The sequence below is a fragment of the Heptranchias perlo genome, chromosome 17 (genome assembly GCF_035084215.1).
Source record: "Heptranchias perlo isolate sHepPer1 chromosome 17, sHepPer1.hap1, whole genome shotgun sequence".
In the NCBI taxonomy this organism is placed as follows: domain Eukaryota; kingdom Metazoa; phylum Chordata; class Chondrichthyes; order Hexanchiformes; family Hexanchidae; genus Heptranchias; species Heptranchias perlo.
Window position 1 is genome coordinate 222,192 of NC_090341.1, and position 10,959 is coordinate 233,150.

At 44.7% G+C, this 10,959-nt stretch overlaps 1 protein-coding gene across 1 annotated transcript in view; it reads right to left on the minus strand.

The window, feature by feature from the left end:
* LOC137334345 (intelectin-1a-like) overlaps positions 1-10,249 on the minus strand; it is a 55,029-nt gene extending 44,780 nt beyond the window's left edge. The window contains exons 1-4 of the mRNA XM_067999053.1: positions 10,147-10,249; positions 7,540-7,686; positions 3,015-3,262; positions 1,641-1,799 (exon numbers count right to left, since the gene is read on the minus strand). Coding sequence (XP_067855154.1) covers positions 1,641-1,799; positions 3,015-3,262; positions 7,540-7,686; positions 10,147-10,249 — 657 coding nt within the window. The remainder of the gene's footprint in view (positions 1-1,640; positions 1,800-3,014; positions 3,263-7,539; positions 7,687-10,146) is intronic.
* Positions 10,250-10,959: the final 710 nt, after the last annotated feature.

Sequence of the window (10,959 nt, forward strand, 5' to 3'; positions counted from 1 at the left end):
TCCTCCTCTTACTGCTCAGATGGCGGTACGGGCTAGTGCCTCATTATCGCGAAGTTAAGCAGCAGACCACATGAATCAGCTCAGGGGTTTACTGCAGTGCTGCTCTGGAACGGTCCAGACAGCGGAAGCGTTGCTTGAGGACACCGATTGTTTTCTCGATGATGTTTCTGGTGGCAGCATGGCCTTCCTTGTAGGTTTTCTGCAGCTGTGCACAGGTTCCTGATAGGAGTTTTAAGAGGTCAGGAGATGAGCCAATCATTGCAGAGTACCCTCTTCTTGTAGTCAAGGTGTTGATGTGACTGATCCAGTTAAGCTTCTGGTATTGGTGATCCCAACACTGCTGATGGTGAAAGAGATAATGACTGATTTAACCCTACAGAAACCAGGCAGGCAGTCAAAATGGCTGCCGTGACTTACCCTCTGACCCCATTGCCTGCCTGTGGATTTCAATTTTAAGCTGCTCAGCAAGACGCCTGCTGGAAGGCAGCAGGGTCCTTCTCTAAATATGCAGATCAGGCTCCGATGATGTCATTGCTTCTGATGATGTCATGGCTTCCGATGATGTTGTGGCTTCCGATGATGTCATGGCTTCCGATAATGTTGTGGCTTCCGATGATGTCATGGCTTCCGATAATGTTGTCGCTTCCTGCAAGCAAATCTGGGGCCAGAACAGGTCCAGAGAGGGAAGTCATTTTTCATGTTGATTTGTTTCCTTGTGGGCCAGGAGGAGCTGTCTAAAGCCTGTTGTCATTGGTGCAGGTAGTCGTGTTGTTAGATTCATAGAATCATAGAATGGTTACAGCACAGAAGGAGGCCATTCGGCCCGTTGAGCCCGTGCCAGGTCTCTGCAACAGCAATCCAGCTAGTCCCACTCCCCCGCCCTTTCCCCGTAGTCCTGCAAATTTTGTTCCTTCAAGTATTTATCCAATTCCCTTTTGAAAGCCATGATTGAATCTGCCTCCATCACCCTTTCAGGCAGTGCATTCCAGATCATAACCACTCGCTGTGTAAAAAAGTTATTCCTCATGTTCTTTTGTTGGTTCTTTTGCCAATTACCTTAAATCTGTGCCCTCTGGTTCTCAACCTTTCAGCCAATGGGAACAGTTTCTCTCTACCTACTCTGTCTCGACCCTTCATGATTTTGAATACCTCGATCAAATCTCCTCTCAACCTTCCCTGCTCTAAGGAGAACAATCCCAGCTTCTCCAGTCTCTCCACATAACTGAAGTCTCTCATCCCTGGAACCATTCTAGTAAATATTTTCTGCACCCTCTCTAAAGCCTTCACATCCTTCCGAAAGTCTGGTGCCCAGAATTAGGCACAATACTTCAGTTGTGGCTGAACCAGTGTTGCTTCACTAGGTTGGATTCTCATTCTAATGTTTGTTTGGTGATGCTCCTGGAATACCCTCCCCATTGAGCTAAGGCTTCTTTCCCGGCTCGATGGTGATCAAGGAGTGAAGGACATGCTGGGCCCTGAGGTTCAGCTTGTGGTGATATACAATTCTTCTGGTGGCCCAAAGTGCCTCATGGATGTCCAGTTTTGGGCTACTAGATCAGTACTTAAACTATCCCACTTAGCACAGTGGTAGTCTATGCTACACCTGAACCAATCTTGCGACCTTGTGGTGAAATGCTGACCTGGAACAACTGGAACAAGTTTCCTCCGTGTTTTTGAAGAAGTTTTGTTTCTGTATGGTAGCGGAGAATTGCTGAACTTTGCCAAGATCTCCAGGGTGTTTTGTTGGGCACATGCCACACAGAGATATCCGAGGCAGGAATATCGTAATAGCCTGGGTTCTGTTGGAAAAGAAACACAAAATTACTGAGAGCTTGTAAGAAGCAGAAGGCAATGCCATGACTGCACCAAAACCACCAGAATATCAAAGTCAGGACCCAGTACAACTGACATCAAAGCTCATTAATCACCAATGCAACAGCGTCAATCACTGAGAGTAGTGGGAAAGAGTTGTGGGCCTTACATCAGGTTGACCAGAGAAGGTCCTGGAGTACCTGAGACACTCCCCACAAAGGATGTCTCCATGCTCAGCTGTACCCTACATTTTGCAGACAATAAACTTTCATTTTAAGAACTTCTGTTGCAGGCAGAAGATGCGTAACGACAAGGACAGAAACATAGCTTGGGCGCGCATTGTAAGTAGGATCAAAGAATCATACAGCACATAAGGTGGCCATTCGGCCCATTGTGTCTGTGCCGGCTTTTTGAAAGAGCTATCCAATTAGACCCATTCCCCTGCTCTTTCCCCATAGCCCTCCAATTTTGTCCTTTTCAAGTATTTCTCCAATTTCCTTTTGAAAGTTATTACTGATCTGCTTCCACCGCCCTTTCAGGCAATGAATTCCAGATCATAAAAACTTGCTGCGTAAAAAAATTCTCCTTATCTCGCCTCTGGTTCTGAAATACAGAGTAAAGCTTCCTTTACACTGTCCCATCAAACACTCTCAAGGCAGGTACAGCACGGGTTAGAAACAGAGTAAAGCTCCCTCTACACTGTCCCATCAAACACTCTCAAGGCAGGTACAGCACGGGTTAGAAACAGAGTAAAGCTCCCTCTACACTGTCCCATCAAACACTCCCAGGGCAGGTACAGCATGGATTTTCCTTGGGTTCCACTCTGCCACCCTAAGTGCGGAATGGAGAGACTTATAGACACTCACCTGCTGCCCCCCTCCACCCCCCCACCGGGCTGGTGTCAGGGTCATTCCCATATTATGGGTACATTCTCGAGTTAATTATGACACCACTGTGGAGTCTAGGTTCACCTGGTCCAGAACATCTGATATTTTAAGTATAAAATAAAAATGAAAATTAGAAATATTAGAAACAGACAGATCAGTCAGAATCTGTAAAGAGAAAGAATGAACAGAGGCTAGCCACAGAGTCCCAGAAACTTCTCTGAACATCATCTCAATTTTTATTATGTTCTGTGTTGTGTTATTGTTGGGTTTGTTCCGGTTATTGCATTCAAAGATATTTGGATAGATACACTTCACCTTGTAGTCATCACTGGTTGCTCCTACCACTGCCCCAAATGTTGCATAATTGGACCATGACCCATCTCCTCCTGGCCTGTGGGCATCATTCCCTTGTTGGCTGGACCAGCGGTCTCCATTAGTGCACTTCCCAAAGATATTGTTCTCGTGGACACTTGCGACCAGTGTCCACCCACCAGCATCAGTGGTCATGTCGCAGAATGTGTGGAAAGTTACACCATTATGGTTAATCAATTTGTAGATACCATCTGTGTTAAATACAAGACACAAGGAATGTATGTTGAACCATCACACTGCTGAATAAGCAGCATCAACTTGCATTGACACAATGGGGGCTATTTTCGTTATCACATTAAGTGGACAGCGATTTTCGGGAGAGGCAAGTCTCATTCCCCTGCCCTTTCCCCATTCAGCCTATCGCCCCTGTGCCCTCTCTCTGAAAGAGCTCTCCCCTCAGTCCCATTCCCCTGCTCTTTCCCCATTCAGCCTATCGCCCCTGTGCCCTCTCTCTGAAAGAGCTCTCCTCTCAGTCCCATTCGCCTGTCCTTTCCCCATTCGGCCCATCGCCCCTGTGCCCTCTCTCTGAAAGAGCTCTCCTCTCAGTCCCATTCCCCTGTCCATTGCCAAGTCAGCCATAGAGGATTGGCTCAGTTTCAATTTGCCATCACCAGTCATGTCACCTTGGGCTAAGTTGGCGCCAAAGGGACTCAACTTACTTTCAATAATGACTTGTACTGATACAACGGCATTAATGTTTAAAATCATCTCCAGGCGCATCACAAATGGAAATAAATATGGTGACTTTGTGATGAAAGATTCTCTGGGGAAGAGTGATCATAATATGATAGAATTTCACATTGAGTTCGAGAGTGACATACCTAAGTCTGAAATGAGAGTCTTAAACTTAAATAAAGACAATTGCAAAGGGATGAGGGGCGAGTTGGCTAAAGTAGATTGGGAAATTAGATTAAAAGGTTTGATGGTAGATAAGCAATGGCAAACATTTAAAGAAATATTTTAAAATTCTTAACGAATATACATTCCATTTAGAAATAAAAACTCCACGGGAAAAGTGATCCACCCGTGGCTAACTAAAGAACTTTAGGATAGTGTAAGCAGAGGCTTATAATGTTGCCAAGAAGAGTAGTAAGCCTGAGAATTGGGAGAGTTTTAGATTCCAGCAAAGGATGACCAAAGACTTGATAAAAAGGGAGAAAATAGAATATTAGAGTAAATTAGCAAGAAATATAAAAACAGATTGTAAAAGCTTCTACAAGTATGTAAAAAGGAAGAGATTAGTGAAAGTAAACGCGGGTCCCTTAGTGGCTGAGACAGGAGAAATTATAATGGGGAATAAGGAAATGACAGAAATGTTAAACAAATATTTTGTATCTATCTTCACGGTAGAAGACACAAAAACATACCAGAAATAGTAGGGAACGAAGGGGCTAATGAGAATGAGGAACTTAAAGTAATTAATATTAGTAAAGAAAAAGTACTAGAGAAATTAATGGGACTAAAAGCTGATAAATCCCCTGGACCTGATGGCCTACATCCGAGGGTTCTAAAAGAGATGGCTGCAGAGATAGTGGATGCATTGGTTGTGATCTTCCAAAATTCCCTAGATTCTAGAACAGTCCCAGCGGATTGGAAGATGGCAAATGTAACCCCGCTATTCAAGAAAGGAGGGAGAGAGAAAACAGGGAACTACAGGACCACTCTAAAGTAAAAATACTCAATTGGAAGAGGGCCAATTTCAATGGGATGAGAACAGATCTGGCCCGGGTAAATTGGAATCAAAGATTGGCAGGCAAAACTGTAATTGAACAATGGGCGGCTTTTAAGGAGGAGAGGTTTCGGGTACAGTCTAGGTACATTCCCACGAGGCAGAGGTAGGGCAACCAAAATCAAAGCTCCCTAGATAACAAAACAGATAGAGTAAAATGAGACAGAAAAAAAGGGCGTATGACAGATGTCAGGTGATAACACGAGTAAAAACCAAGGTGAATATAGAAAGTTCAGAGGGGAGGTGAAAAAGGAAATAAGAGGGGCAAAGAGAGAGTGTGAGAATAGACTGGCTGCCAACATAAAAGGGAATCCAAAAGTCTTCCACAGGCATGTAAATAGTAAACGGGTAGTAAGAGGAGGGATGTGGCCGATTAGGGACCAAAAAGCAGATCTACTCATGGAGGCAGAGGGCATGGCCGAGGTACGAAATGAGTACTTTGAACCTGTCTTTACCAAGGAAGAAGATGCTGCCAGAGTCTCAGCAAAGGAAGATGTAGTTGAGATACGGGATGGGCTAAAAATTGATAAAAAGGAGGCACTAGAAAGGCTAGCTGTACTTAAAGTAGATAAGTCACCTGGTCCGGATGGGATGCACCCTAGGTTGCTGAGGGAAGTAAGGGTGGAAATTACGGAGGTACTGGCCATAATCTTCCAAACCCTTGTCTGAAAAAGGGTGTAAGGACAAACCCAGCAACTACAGGCCAGTCAGTTTAACCTCGGTGGTGGGGAAGCTTTTAGAAACGATAATCCGGGACAGAATTAGCAGTCGCTTGGACAAGTGTGGATTGATTAGGGAAAGCCAGCACGGATTTGTTAAAGGCAAATTGTGTTTAACTAACTTGATAGAGTTTTTTGATGAGGTAACAGAGAGGGTAGATTATGGCAACGCAGTTGATGTTGTGTATATGACCTTTGAAAAGGTGTTTGATAAAGTGCCACATAATAGGCTTAACATCAAGATTGAAGCCCGTGGAATAAAAGGGGCAGTGGCATGGATACGAAATTGACTAAGTGACAGGGAACAGAGAGTAGTGGTGAACGGTTGTTTTTCGGACTGGAGGAAGGTACCAGGGGTTAGTACTAGGACCACTGCTTTTTTTGATATATGTTAATGACTTGGACTTGGGTGTACAGGGCACAATTTCCGAATTTGCAGATGACACATGAACTAATCAATTCCAAGTTAACGTACATAATTAGACAATTTATACACAGGAAGATGAATTATCTTTCTTTCCCAAATTTTTTCAAACATTGCAAAGCGGGTATCAGCTCTCTAGGCACCAGTTACAGATTACCATTCACGTGAGCCTAGGCCACGTGTTCTGAGGTTATACTCTTCATGAGGGGCATCGCAGCTGAGAATGATCCCGGCAACAGCCACATCCACACTCACAAAAGCAAAGGACACACGCCTGCCATTTCAAGGTGCAATTAACAAACCCTCATTTGATTTCAAAGACAAATATGAACTACTTTTGATGTTATATCTGAGAACTCAAATAAGAAATCTCAATAAAAGGTACTCAATAGATATATTCCCATTAATAGCTGTTCCATGGGCAGAGTCAATGCCATATAAACCAGGAAGGTCTAAGGTTGATCCTTGCTCTATGCTGAGATGGCTGTTCACAGTCAGGGACAGCAACTGGTCCCAGTGTCACTGGCCTGCCGAGTAGAAAATCAGCCAGGGTTCCTGCTCCTGATCATAATCCAGTGACCCCTGGGTTAGAGAGAGGGGAAATCAGCCAGTGTTCCTGCTCCTGATCATAATCCAGTGACCCCCTGGGTTAGAGAGAGGGGAAATCAGCCAGTGTTCCTGCTCCTGATCACTGTCCAGTGACCCCTGGGTTAGAGAGAGGGGAAATCAGCCAGGGTTCCTGCTCCTGATCACTGTCCAGTGACCCCTGGGTTAGAGAGAGGGGAAATCAGTCAGGGTTCCTGCTCTTGATCAGTGACACCTGCTGGAAAGTGTAAGTGCATGAAATCAGGAGAGAACCACTGTGATGCCCTTCAGTCAAATAGTCCACTGTCACTCACTCTCAATGCCCACACATGAAAAGTAGACACTGAGGCAAGATACCAAATGTAAACAGGCATCAGTGGGACCGATCCTGGGAAACAGGAGAGAATGGGAGAAAATTCAAGACCAAGGGCAGGAACAGCACAGGTTAGATACAGAGTAAAGCTCCCTCTAAACTGTCCCATCAAACACTCCCAGGGCAGGTACAGCATGGATTAGATACAAAGTAAAGCTCCCTCCATTAACTGCCTCTAACCTGCCACAATAATATGCCTCAGTACATTAGAAGAACACCCTGTATTGTGCTATGTGACAGTTCTCCATTTTTTGAAACAAGCCAAGTGAATGAAATTGCCAGTTTCATGCCAAACTGTGGCCGGAATGTGGTGGAGAACGAGCGCACGAGAAACAGAGTCACTTTACACAGGGTCAATAGATCAGCAGAGAGGAACATTTCCATCTCATCAGTCTGAGAAGGATTTGAACCCAGGCCACAGAGGTGACAGGATAGGGTCCAACACACAGCATATCCTGGTTTTTCGGGCCAATTTTGATCCCAGGTCAAAGAGGTAAAAGGAGGGTATCTAAAACACAATAACACATATTCCTGCAGTCCAGATTTCAACTCAGGTCAGAGTTGAAAGGCCAGCATTTAACCCCTGGGTTAATGTTTAACATAGTTCTCTTATCTTTCTCAAACTGACTGAATGTTACCTTCCATCAATCCGTGCTCCTCTTTGAGTTCCTTGCAAGATCTTGACCCAATGTTGATAGTGTAGATTCCTTCAACATCACCCGTATCCGTTTCCCCATTCAGTGTGTGCAAACCGGCAAGATCCCCACTGATGTTAAAATGTTGGACTTTAGAAGAATAAGTATTATATTATCAGTTAGAGAGAGAAAAAGAGATTCACAGATAAGAGGAATTCCAGCTCTTTTTACACAACACTGCCCAGTGAATGTACCTTTCCAACAGGCAGGATTTGGAATACCAATCTCATGCTGTTTTCATGACTCAATCGCACAATTACATATCCAGAGTAAAGCTTCCTCTACACTGTCCCATCAAACACTCCCAGGGCAGGTACAGTACAGGTTTGATACAGAATAAACTTAGATGAGGGGACCGAGTGTAATGTATCCAAGTTTGCTGATGATACAAAGCTAGGTGGGAAAGTAAGCTGTGAGGAGGACACAAAGAGTCTGCAAAGGGATATAGACAGGTTAAGTGAGTGGGCAAGAAGGTGGCAGATGGAGTATAATGTGGGGAAATGTGAGGTTATTCACTTGGTAGGAAGAATAGAAAACAGAATATTTTTTAAATGGTGAGAAACTATTAAATGTCGGTAGTTAGAGACATTTGGGTGTCCTCGTGAAAGAAACACAAAATGTTAGCATGCATGTACAGCAAGCGACAAGGAAGGCAAATTGCAAGGGGGGTTGGAGTACAAGAGTAAGGAAGTGTTACTACAATTGTACAGGGCTCTGATGAGACCACACCTGGAGCACTGTGTACAATTTCGGTCTCCTTATCTAAGGAAGGATATACTGCCTTAGAGGCGGTGCAACGAAATTTCACTAGATTGATTCCTGGGATGAGACGATTGTCCTATGAGGAGAGATTGCTTAGAATGGGCCTATACTCTCTGGAGCTTAGAAGAATGAGAGGTGATCTCATTGAAACATATAAGATCCTGAGAGAGCTTGACAGGGTAGATGCTGAGAGGTTGTTTCCCCTGGCTGGAGAGTCTTGAACTAGGGGGCATAGTCTCAGGATAAAGGGTCGGCCAATTAAGACTGAGATGAGGAGGAATATCTTCACTCAGATGGTTGTGAATCTTTGGCATTCTCTACCCCAGAGGGCTGTGGATGCTGACTTGTTGAGTATATTCAAGGCTGAGATAAATTTTTGGACTCTAGAGAAATCAAGGGATATGGGAATCGGGCAGGAAAGTAGAGTTGAGGTCGAAAATCAGCCATGGTCAGACTGAATGGCGGAGCAGGCTCGAGGGGCCGCATGGCCGACACCTGCTTCTATTTCTTATGTTCTTAATAAAGCTCCCTCTACACTGCCCAATCAAACACTCCCAGGGCAGGTACAGCACAGGTTAGATGCAGAATAAAGCTCCCTCTACACTGCCCCAATATTGTGCTTCAAACAGAACCCCCGTAATGTACTAGTGAGTCATTTATCCATTTCCCACATCAACCATTCTGCGGTCTCTGAGTATGATTGGCTAATTTAGAGCCAATTAGTGTGGAATTCAGACCCACTGTGCACTGCTTCAGATTCATTTCATGTAAGTCTCATAGAAGCTACAGAGAGTGGTTTTTATCCATTGGTCTGGCTGGATTTGAACCCACATCCCAGAGGTGACTGGACAGTATTCTGCAAGATTGTCCAAAGATCTCTGCTCTATTGGTCATTCTTTCTGAATAAGACCAGACATTTCATCGCGACTGGATCTAACCCTGCCCATGTCTGGGCATTTTCCAGCTGGGTCACTCAATAACAATTAGCAATGAGAACCCTGGCTATCTTGTATTCTTCCTAACCCTATGGACATTGAGGCCAATTGTCAGACGCCTACTGGCACCTAGTGGAAATCAGCCAATCCAAAACTGTCTGGAATGAACCTGGGATCTTGCTGAATAGTCTGGTTCAATAACTCAGCAGGTAGTGTATTTATTCACTGAGCAATCAGGGAGCAAATAGTGATCGACCTCAGACTCTCAACTTACGATAATTCACCTCTTCATCGAATGCATTGAGGTGATGTTCCAGATCCTTTAGTGTTTTTCTGGTTTGCAGTTTCCAAGGATTATCCTGTATCTCCTGAAAAAACAATCAGACTGATGGCTTTTTGCTAATTTTCTCCCATCCTCTTCTGAAGACCCTGTTGCTAGGATACCAGTTCCATGTGTCCCAGGTGATCTGTGGTATCTCACCCATTTGACTATTGTCCATGTGTCAGCCTCGACTGGGAGCCCCTGAAAACCCAATCGAGGCTGATGATCAGTTTGCTGCAGAATTCCACTGCCGACTCCACCAAAGTTGACTTGATCATTGGGCAATGAGCAGCGTGGAGGTGAATCTATGCCATCCCCTGCCAAACATGCTGGAATCACTGGCAGAGGCTGGACATCCTCGGGGCTGCCTGCATCCCTCCCCCAGAAAGCTGCTGAGTCAGAGCTGAGTGGCTCCTTGTGTCAGGAAGTTGCTTTAAATACTTAAAAAATGATTGTCCCCTCATCTTCAAGTCCTGACCTTTGTCCACGCCCGTTAGTTTCAGTAAGTACACTTGATGACACCAGACTTACCTGTGCTGATGCTACACTGGGTCCTGACTGAGAGCCTGGAAACTGGAGCTCCTGACGTAGCAATCAGGGTGGGAACTTTGGCCAATCGCATCACATTGCCCATGTGTCATCTGTAAAACCACTTACCTTCTCTATGATGCGATTTCTGCCCCAGTCAGGAACCTGTCCAGCTCCCTCTGGGACGCAGAGAGTCAGCACTCCCCACACCAGCTGGCAACATATTCCAGAGGCTCACTACTCTCTGGAAAAGAAGGACTGCCCAACATCCAGTCTATTCCTACTTTTGTGTAGTTTAAATACAAGTCCTGTGGTCCTCCCCAATCGATCAAACTGGAATAATTTATCAATACGCAGGCAATCCAGCCCTTTCGTTATTTTATAAACCTCTATCAGGTCACTTCTAAGACTATGCTGCTCTGGAGTAAATAGACCCAGCTCCTTAAACCTATGAGTAACTAAGGTTCTTTAAGCTAGAAATCATTTTTGTAGCTCTCCTCTGAACCTTTTCCAAGGCTTCTATATCACCCACCATGTGAGGGGACCACAATTGGGCACAATACTTTAAATGTGGTCTAACCAGCAACCTGTATAATGACAGAATGGTGTCCTTTGATTTGTACTGGATGACCATAAGATCATAAGAGATAGGTGCAGGAGTCGGCCATTCAGCCCCTCGAGCCTGCTCCTCCATTCAATGAGGTCATGGCTAATCTGATTTTTACCTCAACTCCACTTTCCCGCCTTTTCCCCATATCCTTTGACTCCCTTGCTGATCAAAAATTTGTCTAACTCAGCCTTGAATGTATTCAATGA